General features: G+C 42.7%; 1 protein-coding gene across 3 annotated transcripts; it reads right to left on the reverse strand.

The window, feature by feature from the left end:
* Window positions 1–453: 453 nt before the first annotated feature.
* Window positions 454–12,775, reverse strand: LOC310714635 (uncharacterized protein). Of its 3 annotated transcripts, none has more exons than XM_083520150.1 (7): window positions 12,686–12,775; window positions 7,783–8,034; window positions 5,544–5,603; window positions 3,241–3,378; window positions 2,504–2,650; window positions 1,511–1,571; window positions 454–743 (listed from the first exon to the last, which is right to left on the reverse strand). In XM_083520150.1, the coding sequence occupies exons 2-7, from the start codon at window positions 7,945–7,947 to the stop codon at window positions 640–642; spliced, it is 675 nt and encodes a 224-aa protein (XP_083376276.1). In that variant the 5' UTR covers window positions 7,948–8,034; window positions 12,686–12,775; the 3' UTR covers window positions 454–639. The 3 variants fall into 3 exon arrangements, with proteins under 3 accessions (XP_083376276.1, XP_083376274.1, XP_083376275.1); XM_083520148.1 differs by lacking the exon at window positions 12,686–12,775 and adding an exon at window positions 11,833–11,989; XM_083520149.1 differs by lacking the exon at window positions 12,686–12,775 and adding an exon at window positions 11,829–11,975.
* Between the last annotated feature and the right edge of the window lie 3,083 nt (window positions 12,776–15,858).

The following is a 15,858-nucleotide window of genomic DNA, read 5'->3' on the forward strand; positions in this document are numbered from 1 at the left end:
TACCTAGGGCTATTTAAAAAGTGTTTTATTTCTGGAGTTATATGTGCATTTGTCTTTAAAAAATGAATCTGTGGAAGAGGATCAATGGGCAAGATTGGATATATTCAAATTGATTTCTTTAGTTTAGGCCAGATGGAGCATATGATATGAAAGGTGATGCCTCTTTAATGAAATACTAATTCCATACAAAACACAATCCATAAATTCTAACGGGGCATTGGTGAAATCAAATATTCACAGTATTTATCGGCCCACCCTTTGCTTTCTGTGCTAACAGTGAAATCAGTTATCACACGGAATCTTACGATTTCTGCACACCATTCCCATTTGAACAAGCAAATTTGCATTTGGAAGACTCATTTGCCCATGACAATTTTTCTGGTTCAAAGGATGCTTGCTATTATTGAAGATTCTATTACACAGCAGGAGTCAAATAAACACCATGGGGCTAAATTAAAATTTATGAAAATAGAATTAAGTTTATTAACTGTACAGAAAATAGGTCACCAGTCTTGAAATTCTGAGGATCTCTTCAGAGTGGTCAGTCATTTCTTAACCTTTAAGAATTGTACAAACGTCTCATCAACATTCTTAAGTTATAAAGAGCTTTAAAAAAACTTATTCTCATAGATTTTATATTTAAGTCATCCTGATATATGGAGGTGGTTTGGGCATATCATCATCAGCTTCCATATCTAAATCTGAAAGTTTTACAGGAGAATTAAAAATTGTATCCACTTGACCTAGAATAGAAAACACACAGAGTGAGCATAAGTAGCTGCAGAAAGCAAACTTTGCCTTGATTACGTGTGCTGGTTACATGCAGACTAGACTGTTGTAATACACTGGTTATACATGGGGCTGCCTTTGAAAATGGTTTAGAAACTTCCACTGGTGCAGAAGGTAGCTGCCCAGATTCTTGCAGGGATCAGGCATTGGGAACACATAATACCCATATTTTACCAAATGCATTATCTTCCAATTCATTTCTGGGCCCCATTTAAAGGACTGGTTTTGACACTTAACCTAGCCCTAGACAATGTAGGGCTTTATTTGAAGGACAGCCTACGCTCTCAGAAATCTGCCCAGGCTTCAGAGGCCTAGCCTTTGTCCACCATCAATATCTATTATTGTGGGCACCAATGACACAGATTTTTCTGTCTTCCTCCCTAGAAATATTACCAGGGTTTCTTTATTGTCTTTTAATTTTTTCTGTTCTAACCCACTATTGATTAAAAGAGCTACGTTGGGTTTTACAGTTCAATATTAATAAGAACAAATTAAACTAAAACCAGCAGTAAAGTAATGTGCTGGATTTTATTTTTAACCACTTCTGCCTAGTTTTTGTAATTGTAGTTAGATTGCTTTTATGGAAATGGCTTTTAATTATTATGATTTTAAATAATATTTATATAGCCCAAATGTCTTCCTTAAATATTCATTATTTGACTTACATATTTAGTAAATCTGAAATTAATTTTCAAATAAAACAGTGAGAACACCTACATACCAGATGGAATGCAAACTAATTCTGCAATTTGTAGCTGGTCTTCATTAGATTCTAGCCTTTCCTAAGAATGAGAGCATGAGATTGTTAAATAGGTTCACCTGAGAATAGCACTGATCTTAGAATGTGCAGTCTTCGAGACAAACACAGTTTCATTTTGTAATTTGGTTAACCAAAAGTAATTGTAATGGTATAATAATGAACAAGACTAAAAGTAAAAAGTTCTGCAGTTTAAGAAAAAGAAGCTATTCATCATATAATGCCCACCACAGTTTACCGTATTTTCCTTTACAAAAGTATTTCTTAAATTTTTGCAGCTACCATTATCATAATTAAGAGATTTATTTCAAACCATTCACATTCAATAACCCTGATAATAAGCTGAACAAACATATCTATCTAAGAGATGCATAAATATGGCAGTTATCAAACAATGAGAGGTCATCCTTGGAAGTGGTAAATGCTACATAATTGGCAAACCTTAAACACAAGGGGTAGTTTTCACTCAGGGTACACTGACTGAAATTAATGGAACTTATTTAGTCATATTCATTAATTTCAAAGGATCTACTCTGAATTAAACTTAGCTGAATACCACCCATAGAACTGTGAACCTAGTAAAAAACATTTTATGCACACACCTGTCAAGAAAAACATGCAGAAGGGGCAGTTATATACAACTTATACCCCACTCCTTAGGAAGTGCACAGAAGCTTGTATAAGGATGCCAGTTATTTACCATCAAAGCACTGATGAGGTTCATAGCTGTTTAGTGTATACAGTGTGTCCACAAATCATTTGTTTCCAAATGACAATTCAAAAAATTAGTTTTGTGGGCATTTTGGGCTTAACTAGTTGAAGGGGAGGGGGAGTTAAGGAAATATGGCAACCTCATATCAAACTGTCCATAAACGTTTTTACAGAATCCCAAAAGGCATTCCTTCCCAGTACAAAACAAGTAAACCCACCATATTTAATGGCAATGTTGCTACTTACAAGTCCAGTGACACTGTCATAGCATGAACAACATGGAAGACTTCGGCAACTCAAATAAGCAATAATCAGCACAATAAAAGCACTGAAAAGCGATGTAATCAGAAGTGTGATGTTGGCTCCTTCTACAAGTTTACCAAGCACAAATGCCTGCAACACAGAAAATGAGCACACACACCCTTTATCCAAAAAATGCAATTCAACCCTAGGAGTGGTGTGGGTATTGTTTTTAAAGTGCCTGGAAATTCTCTTTTTTTGTATTTTAATTATTTTACATGAAAAGGAATGACAAGTGAAAAACAACAATAAATAGTAACTGATAAATAGTTGAGCAACCACATATATGATCTATACATGTATACAAACTGATGGTGTCAATTAATATCCTCAAATTGGGTAGATAAAATGAAAGTAATATATAAAAGGCAGACCAAACCCTGATCTGCCCCCAGTGTCTGTGCCAGTAGGAGGCATCCTTTACTATGGAACTCCAAACAATACCTGCCATAAAAGGCATTTCAGGACCAAGAAGGGGGTGGTTGAGCCATCCAATGATTTTGCCTCTGCTGTGCTGGCCTGGACCTTGTTCAGTAAAGAAACACACAGAGTGATTTTCTTGCACTATTTTCTGCCCCAAACTGATGTGAGTGACAGGCCTTTGGGTGTGCTAGTTACTCTGTCACTCCTAAACTGTGTGCAATGTATTCAAAAGGGCAGAAACTGGATAGTTTGATACTTACAACAGCTGGGTGATGATAAGAGGACACATCGTCAAACTCTTCATATTTTTCACCATACTCTAATGTTATAGACGTATAGATGATTACAAGTAGCGTGACAAAGCAGGAAAATACAGAAGCAATTATCATTGTATTCACCTGTACAAAAGGTATGGGGATAGAGAAGACCAGAGTTAAATTTGGGCTTCAAGTCAAAGGATGAAAAATAGTTCCACATATGCCTCTTATGCAATCTTTGTACACTACAGTAATTTATTTTCCAGAGTGACTTTGGAGGAATGTGCATTCACAATACAATGTCCAAAGTGTGGGTATGAATCAGTGAAAATCAAACCTTTCCTTTCCTAATTACACCTTCCCGCTGCCCCCCGAGCCTGTGGGGCTGGTGGGGGGGGAAGCGCTGCTTTTCCCCACTGCCAGCCTCAAAACCAGGTCCGGGAGCAGCGTAAAGGCGTTGCGCGCCTTCCCGCTGCCCCCGAAGCATGTGGGGCTGGCGGTGGGAAGAAGCGCTGCTTTCCCCCACCGCCAGCCTCAAAGACCAGACTCTCCTGGCTTCAGCGAAAGCAACGCGAAGCCTCCGGAGCGCAGGCTTCAGAGGCTTCGCGTTGCTGTCGCTGAAGCCAGGGAGCCTGCATTCGCTCCATAGGACGCACACACATTTCCCCTTAATTTTTGGAGGGAAAAAGGTGCGTCCTATAGAGCGAAAAATACAGTAAATACCGTAAATGGAAATCAACATATTTAACTGTGTTATATTTCATCCTGTGTTTTTAGGGAGTATGTGAAGGTGTTTGCTGTTTTAAGCCCATTCCCACACATGCCTTTCTTGGAAGCAATATCCATTTAAATGTATGAGACTTTCTTAGAAGCAGTAAAGCTGCCAGAAAGAATACATTTGAACAAAAAGTACTGAGCAAAGATACCTGTGGATTTGGGCAATCAACCGAAGGGATGTTACCAAGGCAGCCAAGAAACCAGATAGGTAGAAACCGTTCAGATTTTCTAGGAAAGCAGCATAGTGGATCAAAATAAGTGGGGAATGTTGTGCTGCATTCATTAGAAAGAGATTGGCTGACCCAGCTGCTGGTTTGCTCTGTTCCGCTTCTGAGTGAGCAAAGGACCCCTCCAGGAATCACACAAAATCACACAATTTGACATTACCATCTAGTCTAGATTTGAGAAGGTGATGGTGACCAGTTGCAGCAGAAAAAAGATGGTCAGCTGCCGTGTTTTCCCAGCAGGTTTTAGGCTTAACTAAGACCCATTTCTACTTCAGCCATTGGACTCATCACCCAAGGTCAGTTAATGCTCAAAGTATGGATGATGTGCATGGATCTTTTAAACATCCATGTCTGGGAACTCCAATTATGGGTGTTTAAAAACATGCCCCAAAACAACCATTGTGCTTGCTATGTAAAGGGTATTAAAGGCCAAAGGTGGAAGAGGTGGTTAGGAATTTTATTCCTTCCCCTTTAACATAAATAACAATATTATATATGTATAGATAAAATTTGTGCCATGTATTCTAAAACATGTATATTCTTACCTTTCAACTGTAATGTGTTACTGCAATCCAGCCATTTGGAGCAACACAGAATGACTGATGAATTTAGAGATAGACTGAAGAAATTTTGAACTGCTGTTAAAGTGAGACCTTTAATCTGTTGTGGATTTTAAACTCTAAACCCAAAATCATACATGTATGATCACTTTAATTGTTGCCTATGATGTATATCTCCAAACACTTCAGGGCAGAGATTAAAGTTTGTTGTTGCTTTTTGTTGGCATCCATCTGTCTCAAGGGACAATGGAGTATGCCTTCGGGGGGGGGGTGAAGTCAAACCACTGTGCAGCACCAAAGTGACCTCCCAGGGGTGCAAGCCTGGGCAGTCTGTATGGGGGTCCTGGGCTACCCATATGATAAGAACCTCCATCTCGGCCTTGTTGATGTGGTCCCAAAGAAAAGTAGAGCAATATGTTTGGTACCAGCTTGGCTGCAGGAGTTGCTGGAAGGAGGCATACAAGGTGCCATCGAACCATCTTAGGGACTCCACTCCAGATTTTTGCAGGGTTTACTCTTTAGCCTCCCCCCCCCCAAATATACCCTGCAAGGCAGCAGAGGTTTAGAATCAGAGTTTTCCTTCTCCTAGATGGGCTACCTTCCCGCGTTGATGAGCCCCATCTGCTCCTCAGACGTGAAGTAAAAGTTATGTAAATAAAAGGTTTATGTATTTATTACTTATAGAAAGTCAGCTGTGTGATTTGTCCCCATCCACTTTAAACAAAATACAATAGAAACATACCAAAACAGGATTCTTTCTCAGTGAAGAAAACAAAGCCATAATTCCAGGAATAGCCATAAACTACAAAACAAAAGGTAAAGGGGATTAAGCTGGGGGGGGGGGAATGCCCAACTTTAGCATATAAAAAGAAGTGAAAAAACATTAACTTCAGGAAGATTAAAACAAACTAGAGGTTTTATTTTAGAGTTTTAATTGATTTTTACTTTTTTGTTACATCCTTGTAAACCACTTAGATATGATTGTAGTTAAGCAGTGTATAAATATAAATAAATACACTGGTTGGCAAGTGGTTTCTAAGACACCAGCTCCCGATCAACAACCAGCAGATCTATGAAGCACAAAGGCTGAACGTGGTTTATTCCATAATAAGTAAACATCTTTCCTTTAGGCACGATTTCAGAGAAGGTCATTTTGACACCAGAAAGGGAATGTAATTGTTCAGCTGGCTGTTAAACGTGGGCTCAAGATTCTTGGTCAATTTCACCAGATGCTTTTTCTTATACAGGTGAAAATGTGATTGACACATAAGGATAGTAAAGTAATTGACGGCTATCAGATCACTAGCCTGCCATGCTAGAAGGGCAAGGAGTTGGGTATGTGAAACACACAAAGGAGGAATATTAGACGTGCACCTTTCAAAGTGTAAATCATACTTTCACCCATTGCATTTCTAACATTAGCTTGGGGTCCAAGAAAATAAAAAGTAAAAAAATTATTACAGCAAAGTGATTGTACCATAGTAAAATGATGCCACTAAATTATTCGAAGTCACTACTAACAGTCCCAGCTGCTTCTTGCTTGTAGCATCACCACCACAGCTCCCATGTACCACTCCAAAATAGTGTTTGTAATTACTGCAGTCAGCTAGTAGAATCAGAACAATTCAGCTTCTGCAATGCAATTTTCTCCCAGAAATGATTCACTTTTCTCAGTCCTATTCTCCCCTCCTGAAGTAAAGCAGAGGTCCTACAAGTATCATCCACTCTCCCAATTAGCCCCACCCACTCAAAACACCAGCTTCAGCTATGGGTGCCCCCTCCTTTCAACTTTACTAGCTAAATGAAATCTCCATGTTCAAAAGCAATATATTTCTGAATATCAAATATAGAAAACAAACATGTCCCCCTCGTAAGTTCCTGCAGGCAAAAATGTAAGACGGGGCCTTCTTGTCATCAGCCCCACAATTATGGAATTTCTTCTAACTCACAATTTGAGTTTTCAGCCCCAGGTGAAGAATCACTTATTTGCCCAGGTTTTTGGAGGCATCTACTACACTGTTGATTTGGATTTCTATTGGTTTTAATGTAACCTGCTTAGGGATTGCCTTGGCATTGAAGAACAGGTGGGAAATAGTTTGAATACAGAAACAGAAAAAACTTCCCATTGGCATTTGACTGGCCGCAGCTGGAAATGGAGCGCTGGAGAAGATGGAGATAAGCAACTAGCTTAAGACCACAAGCCATATGAAGTGCAAACACCATAAATCATTTCCCCCTTCCAGTTCATTTACCTCCAAAAAACATTAAATTCTCCTATGTTTCCCAGGAGAAAGAAAAGTCCTCATTCCTCTCTCACCCAGACCAGTCCAGAGCATTCCTTCTGTGAGCCTGATCCTCAGCTCCCCCACTTCCAAATTAAGGAGATGCAAGTCAGAAATCAAAGGCAGCTGCAGTCACACTTGCCCTCTAGGGCCAGGCTTCCTCAACCTCAGCCTTCCAGATGTTTTTGGCCTACAGCTCCCATGATCCCTAGCTAGCAGGACCAGTGGTCAGGGATGATGGGAATTGTAGTCTCAAAACATCTGGAGGGCCGAGGTTGAGGAAGCCTGCTCTAGGCTCTTACCACAAAACAACTAGGCCAGCAGTCAGGGACGGCCCAAGGTGTTTCAGCACCTGAGACGAAATGCCCTGCTGTCACCCCTGCAATGGGGGCGGGACTCTTTAAGGGCTTCTTCTCAGCAACAGGGGGCTCCCAGCAGCTGGGCAAAGCCCCACCACACTGTCCAGCAGAGTGGGGAGATCTGCTGGCTTGTGGACTATAGAACCACAAGTTCTCTAGAACAGTGAACAAATTCCCTGTATTATACCAAATTGTACAACCCTCCCTGCTGTACTTCCGACATCTACTGAATACTTTTTTTTTATTGAAGCAGGCATTTCAATTGAAGTTTGATTTTATAGCCTTATAGTTTATACATCGTTAATAAAAAGGGGTGGGGGGTAGAATTTATATAGCTTACCACTCCAGCCCAGATGGGTATCCTAGATTTGCTCAGTGCTGAGTCCCTTCTGAAAGCACCATCGATTAATCCACCGATGATACAAACTGTAGCACAAGCTATCTGGAGGAGCCCCAACAGAACCATACTTTTCTGGTTGAAGATGAAATATCTGTAGCGATCCATTTCAGCTAATCCACCAATTGCCACGTCTGTTCAAACTGGGAAGAAGCACGGAGGTTGTTCCAGAGAAGGCTGCCCTTGTGGCTTTTCCTGAACAGAAGATGCAAGAAAACTCATAAGCACTTCAACAAGCATCATCTGACAAATTGTTCACATGCCATTCCATTAATAGTATGGACAATCTTCCAATATCCAGACACATTAAGCTTTGGATTCTCTGCATATGGAGAGAGCTGGATATCTTTATCCAGTAAATATGTAATTAGAAAACATAAACAAAAACTTAAATGGGCTGGGATGGTGGCATTTTAAAAAAAACAAAGACATCTTTATATCTTTAGGAGATCCCTATATTTGATATCAATATAGAAAACATGGAACTTTCAGGTTTAAAATATACTGATGCAAAATTCAAATAGTTCATTTGTACCCTGTTTCCAAATAACAAAAGACACAAGCAAACAAAATTCCAAATAATACAGATTTCTTCCTTATCTTCACACTTCCATTATATGCAATAGGTATCACCAGGAAAATACGTACATTAGAGCTTTCAAAAATGAGAGAATCTGCATATACAAGACTGTCAAGAAGAAATAGTTCTGTGCTTGCTGTGTGTTTGAGCCTTCCACCACAGTTTTGCTCTAGAGAATGGCTGGAAACAGATTTGCAGCTGAAAGGTCAGAGAGCACTGTGAGTTGGCTGAAGAATCTTGAAGTACAGACTCTCTTAGGAGATTTGATGTAAGATAATGGATAATGCTATGAAAGAGCACCTGTTTGCCTTCATTTCTGCTTTGCTTTTAGCTTTGTAAATAAGCTAAATATTATGAGGGCACCCTCCAGAGCTCTCCTGTCCCAACAAACCCAGACACTGTAGCCGTATCCTTGATACTTTTTTGTGGGATAACCAATCTCATATAACCGACATGCTTAAGTCTAATTAATGCATGGAGGGCTTAGCTCACCTTGGAAGCGACTAGGTAATCAAACTTTTGTTTCCCTGTAGTATACTTAAGAAGCACACCATGTGAAGAGCTTGCGCTGGTCCCGATCAACCACATGGCTCTTACAAGACACTTATATTCACCTATCAATAATTTAGGAACTTTCACCACTGCAACTAAGCCAAGTTTTACTGCCTGTGCAACCTTTTCTGAATGCTATATGGAAAAGCACATGAATCTGACCTTTGGAGAGTTTGTAACTAAACCATTTTAACTTACCAAACATGTGGTCGTTTTCTATGCTAGGAGAAGAGGGGCATTTTAGAACTCCCAAACTCCTATTTTAAAGGTTTAACAGCCTATATTTCCACGTTTTACTTAACAGCATATTTTATTATTTTAAATCTGCTGGGGTTCTCTTACCAAAGAATATTTGCCCTAAACTTTATCTTGGCATCCAGGAATTCTCCATTCACATACCTATTTTTTCCTTGCACCAACCACTTCTCACCATGCAGCAGTGGTGCAGTTAGATAAAGTCTTGTCCTAAGGGCACCATTGCCACTCTGGGAAGTGGGGTGCCATTATCAATTTTGAGGAATAGTCCTTGATCTAAGGAAAGCAAAGCAGCTGTACTTCTCTTCCTGCTCCCGCCCCATACAAGTGAGCTACTGGCAATGGAAATATCTGTTAGTCTGTTGCAGGAAACACAAGAGCCTTCTGGCACCTTAAGTATTACCTAATTCAGTGTTTCCCAACCGGTGTTCCGCGGCACACTAGTGTGCCGCCGAACATTGCCTTGTGTTCCGTGGGAGGGAGACGGGCGAGTCGGGCGGCGAGAGGCGGGGCGGCGGCGGCGAGCACACGCGGGGCGGCGAGCGAGCGAGTTCCCACATCCCATCGCCGCTCGCTTCGGCCGGCCTACTGGAGGAAGGCGCGAAAACCCGGCGGGCTTTTGGGTGGGCGCCAAGCAAGAAAGGCGGGAAGGCTCTGGTCCCTCCCCTCCCGGCGGGGCTCCCGCATGCACCTTTCTGCGCCGCCGCGTCCCGCCTGAGCAGCAACAGGAGGAGGAGGAGGGAGGCCAGCGCCGGCCGGGTCCCCCGGGGGAGCGGGCGCTCCGGGCTGCTCACCATACCCCGCGTCTCGGGCGCAGCAGCCGGCAGTCCGAATGCATCCCGAGCTGCGCTGCTCTCGCCTTGCCTCCTTCTTCGTGCCTCCTCCCGGCTCGCGCGCCGTCCCTGCGCGGATCCGTCCAGCCTCCGGCCGCCGCCGCCCCCTCCTCTTCCTCTCCTTCCCCCACCCACCAACCCGCACGGCGCGCTCCCACCGCCCCCGATGGGCGCAACCACTTCCGGGTCCGCTGCAGCCGCCCCTTCCCCGCCTCCGGCAGCCGAAAGTCCCCCAGCGGAGCCCGTCTGGCCGCTCCCCCCGCTCCCTGCCCACCTCCCGGTGTTGAGGCGCCCTCTTTCGTTGCTTCGCGGGGAGGGAAAAAACTTTGACTTTTGTGCGTCCCTCCCGGCGTGACGCTGCGCGCTGACGTCACGGGGCGGGGCTTTAATGGTGGTGTGCCGCGAGATTTTTTTCCGGTAAACAGGTGTGCCGTTGCCCAAAAACGTTTGGGAAACACTGACCTAATTGACGGGACGCGGGTGGCGCTGTGGGTAAAACCTCAGTGCCTAGGACTTGCCGATCGTATGGTCGGCGGTTCGAATCCCCGCGGCGGGGTGAGCTCCCGTCTTTCGGTCCCAGCTCCTGCCCACCTAGCAGTTTGAAAGCACTCTTAAGTGCAAGTAGATAAATAGGTACCGCTTTATAGCGGGGAGGTAAACAGCGTTTCTGTGTGCTGCACTGGTGCTGGCTAACCAGAGCAGCTTCGTCACGCTGGCCACATGACCCGGAAGTGTCCCTGGACAGCGCTGGCCCCCGGCCTCTTAAGTGAGATGGGCGCACAACCCTAGAGTCGGACACGACTGGCCCGTACAGGCAGGGGTACCTTTACCTTTCTTAACTGACGAAGAAGGCCAATTTCCCCACATGTGGCTTGAATTGAAATAATGGGCTTTTATTCTCCTTCAAGTGTCAATTAAAGCAAACATTATGGCACAACTAACTTGTCATAAGGACTGCTTTGTATCTAACCATTTTATGTATGTTTCCAGGATTAATCTTGTCATAGTGTGTATTTTTGGCCATTTCATTTCCCATTTTAACCTGTCTTACAGTTTTCCCTCGTCCACCAAGCAAGTATATAAAAATTATACCTATTCCTGCCAATTTAGGAGAACAAGCATCTGATGAAGTGGACTCAGGTCTGCAAAAGCTTGGACCATAATATATCCATCCAAGTTGCCACAAGACTTGTTTTGGCACTGGGATATGAAACTTGCCACGAGAAAGGGGAGCTCCACACTCAAAGGATTGTGTGTTGCATAATACGAAACACTGTTATTGCTGATCTCTCTTACAGAAAGTCCCCACCACCACCATGAAAAGCTAAGTTTGTGAACAATCCTTCTGTTTTTTTGTTTTTAAAGTGTTTAGATATTTCAGAGTCTACAGCTGCAGAGTTATTTGTTATGGAACGTGGGAAGTGGAATAATCTAAGAAAGTTCTGTGTGTGATTGCAAAAGGAGGGGGAAAGTCAGTGGACTTTAAACACTTCATGCAGGAGAAGCAGATGAGAAGAGGGAAGGATCACTTCAATTTCAGGTGCACAGGAAGGGCAATTTATCAAAGCGGAATTCAACTCGTTTGCTCTCTTTGGAAAGTACCTGGCTGCCTAACCTCAGGTCCCTCCCTCCCTCCCTCTCTCTCTCCCTCGGGCAATGAAGAGGAAGTTGGAGAAGGAGGAGACTTGAGCAGTTTGCACCTCAGGGCAACCACAGAGGAAGGAAAGCAAAACATACGCAATCCCAGAGTAGAAGAGAAAGGCACTTACTTACCTCAGCCAGCTTTACCTCTTCCTCTTTATGAGAGACCCCTAGACAGGTGCGCTGGGGTGGGGATGAGTCACCCAGGGGCTGGCTCTCTCTTGAAAGCCCCATGCAGTTCTCACTGCAGCCTGCCCCACCCCTCTGTTGTCTCAACCAGCCCAACCCTCTGCAGGTGACAACCTTCCTTGTTGCCTCCCCGCTGCATGTTTTAACTCCTCATGTGCCGCCCTGTGGAAGTACTGGCTCCTCAAACAACCTAGGTTGATGGAGGGCACTTGGGAAGTTCCCCAAAGATTGCTTTTAACATCTCTGTGTGTGTGTGTTGTTAAGCACACTACCTTGCTGGATAGTAAATTCTTATAATCTTACAATTTTGTGTCAGTTTATATAGACCTGGGTTACCATAGCCACACCCCTTTGCTTCATATTTCAGCCTCATCTCTATCTATAGAAGATAAATGAAAGTGAGATGGGATGGATAATAATAATAATAATTTATTATTTATACCCCAGCCACTCTGGGTGGCTTCCAACAAAATATTAAAATACTGTAATGCATGAAACATTAAAAGCTTCCCTAAACAGGGCTGCCTTCCAATGTCTTCTAAAAGTCTGGTAGTTGTTGTTCTCTTTGACATCTGGTGGGAGGGTGTTCCACAGGGAGGGCGCCACTACCGAGAAGGCCCTCTGCCTACTTCCCTGTAACTTGACTTTTCGCAGTGAAGGAGCTGCCAAAAGGCCCTCGGCACTGGACCTCAGTGTCCGGGTAGAATGATGGGGGTGGAGATGCTCCTTCAGATATACTGGATGGGCCATGTAAATATAATTGGTAAAGAGAGAAGAGCCTGTTTATCTCTGTTACCTGAGAGATTTCTTCAGTAAACGGTTACGTTACTCATGTGCATGCCTTATGGGTCAAGATGAACCAGGAGAGAGGTTTGCTTAACTGTTTCTGTCTCAGTCAATTTGTCTGTTCAAAATCAACCAGAAATAGCCGGGTGCTATTTTGCATGGATTTAAATGAAAGGATGGGCTGGGGGGAGGGGAAGAGAGAGATTATAATGGCCGCTCACCCTTCTCAGGTGGGTGGCGGTAGCAGACCTTTGCCCCACCCACCGTCCCCACTTGTCGGCTGGCTATTAAGGAATTCTCTGGCCACCAGAAAGTCAAGATAAAATGGGCCAATTAGAGGCCCTGCTAGAGGGGCAAAATAACACAATTGTGTACTTCTGCCCTTATGGCCAAACAGAGAAAAAAACCCTACAACCCCCCCCCCCAAAAAAAAGTGCAAAAGGCAACCATGCTGGCCCATTAAGAAATCTCCAAAATCCATGAGTCAAAAAGGAGCAGCTGCTTGAACCATACCAAATCTGCCTTATTTGCAAACTAAGTGACTTCACATCAATGGCAATGTTTGTTCTGGTACATTGAATAAGGATGCTCATTCAGTATTTAAATATTAAAGACCACTTTTAAAGGAGAAAAGATGGTTCAGAGGCAAATAGCTTCATTCATGTAATGCTTTATTTTCATAACGCAGTTTAAAGCAAGTACATTTTTTGCACCAGAAACATTATCCCTACTTCCTTGTACATGCATTCATCATATTCATAAAAAACCTCATTCATAACACAGAAAGTGCAACTTTCATTCATGTAAACTTTTCTTTACAGTTACCCATAGTTTTAGAAGTCATTTGTAAAATCTATGGATGTCAATAAGGCTCATCGTTCTAGTAACTTATTTTATGTCATCAAGTACTCAGTACGGCATACATGTTAAAATAGTACGGAATTGCCTGTCAATTGTATGCAGGTCTCTTACCACACCACAAAATGTGGTCTCATCTGAGGAGTAAAGTGCTACCACACCAGGCCACACAGAAACATCTGGATCCATAGTTTCAAATAAACCAGGAGCGTTTCTTTTTGCAAGAAGCTTAAAGTGAGTAGCAGCTATTTTGAAAACAACATTTAGTTATAATACAATACAAAAAATTCACACATCATACAGGAATATAGAGAGAATAATTTTTGAAACACATTTCATAAAGCAAAACAGATCCTAATTGAAAACTGTGAGAAGGCAGTCCTCTTTTGCAGGACTGTAGAAATTAATGTTCTATTGCAGGTGTGGATCCATCTTGAAAATGCATATTTCAATATGACAGCTAGGCCAAAATGGCAGCTCTCTCATTTCTGTATATAAATGTCTATATATCATATATGGGAATTTCTGTAGCTGAGGTCAATATATTAGTATGGAAACGTTAAATGCACAACAATAAACAGAAGTGGATCTACATATTGTACTGTAATGAGTACTATTTCAATATAAACAAGCTACACACTAGCAGAGTTTATATGCACCACTAAGCTGTAATTTGTTTAGCTTAATTGTACTTTGTACCTCTAAACACACCCCAGTCAATAAACCTGAATATGAAATCATGGTTTAGCAAATCTCATCTTGTGCTGACTGATTTTACATGACATCAAAACCCACTATCCTGGTTTAATTATGGTTTGTTTTGGCATATCACCCCACACACTTGCCTTGCCACAAAAGCACAAGGCAAGGTCAGCACCAGCAGACAACTTCTCATCAGCAAGACACAGCCTGATCTGTTGAACAAACCATGGTTAAAGTAGACAATGGCTTAACATTATGCGCAAGAACAACCTAAGTTGCTGTTGGCTTCAGTTTACTAAAATGGAAATTTAAAAATTGACAGAGGACAGAGTAATCCAAACCCCCAATCTGTCCTTGCACCTAGCCCTGCCCCACCAGCCTCTACCAGTGGGGGACATTTGCCATAGACAGTAAGGAGTGCTCTGGTGTGCCTGTCCGAGTGGTTGGCAGGCTGTAACTACCTTGAGTGTTATTGCTGCTGACAGTAGACAGAACTCCCCCAAATGGGATGTCTCTGGCAGGGCTGGGCCAGCATAGGATCTGCTGGCTCTGGTGTGGACCCTGCTGCCTTCATATGATGGTGACAGGCCCAGTCCAGGTATCTTCAGCGCAACAACATGGGAGCAAAAGGGCATTTCTCTCTCTCCTCCCTCCCCACCATATCTTTTGTTTCAGTCAGTTCAAGTGCTGTTAAAGGCGGCATTGGCTGCACTGCTGTATCAAGCCCTGTCATTGCTGACTAGCGGGGCAGGATCGCACCCTAAATCATTTAAAGCTGTAACTGGTTGGCAGGTGGGTGTGGTTTTTGAAAATGGCCTCACAGGACAAACCTGGCCTGTTGGCCTGAACTTTCCTACCCCTGCTGTAAAAGAACTAGGCAAGCAAAGGCACTGAAGCACTTAAAATTTCAATTCTAGTTACGACATACTATACAGAAATACGGCAGGTGCTCTTTTAATATATACATTGAAGAGTTCAAGAATTCTACATTCTGAAATGTTCGCCAGGTGTTAGGCTTGTGTTTACCAAGAGAGAAAACAGTATCAAATTCAGTCATTTCCTTTGCAGTTTTCATATTTCAGTCTGGATTGCTTGCAATAGGTTTTCATTGTGAGTTTTTCCCCCTGGCAAGCACAGTTCAACAGCTTGAGACATGTGTCTAGTGTCTAAAAATTGTGACTTCAGCCCAATAATAGGTTCCAAAAATCACCCCTATTCACTAGCAGAGGGAACACACAGACTGCAGCTATGTCCTTGCCTCCAAATAAGGCCAACTCAGTAGCAGGTCAGCATGCAGCAATTAAAACATCCTCCCAAATGGAAGAATTTGGGAGTAAACATCTGGATAAATAGTGCTGCCTCATCCACAAAATGACTTGCAGGTTATAAAACAAACTGTACTGCAAACTGAAACCTTGTTGGTACTAAAGTTATGTGAATGCCTTATCAATGTCCATACTTTTTCCATAAGAATTTTCTTTCTACTGACAACTGTAACACCAATCACATCTTATGAGTGCATGGGATCTTCTTAGAGCATCACACGTATCCCTTCTGATGACTTCAATAATCGTGTGTTACAGCTATAGGACAGCTGCATTGGCATTCACTGTACATATTGCA

This window comes from Podarcis liolepis, assembly GCF_965112155.1.
Source record: "Podarcis liolepis genome assembly, chromosome: 9".
In the NCBI taxonomy this organism is placed as follows: Eukaryota; Metazoa; Chordata; class Lepidosauria; order Squamata; family Lacertidae; genus Podarcis; species Podarcis liolepis.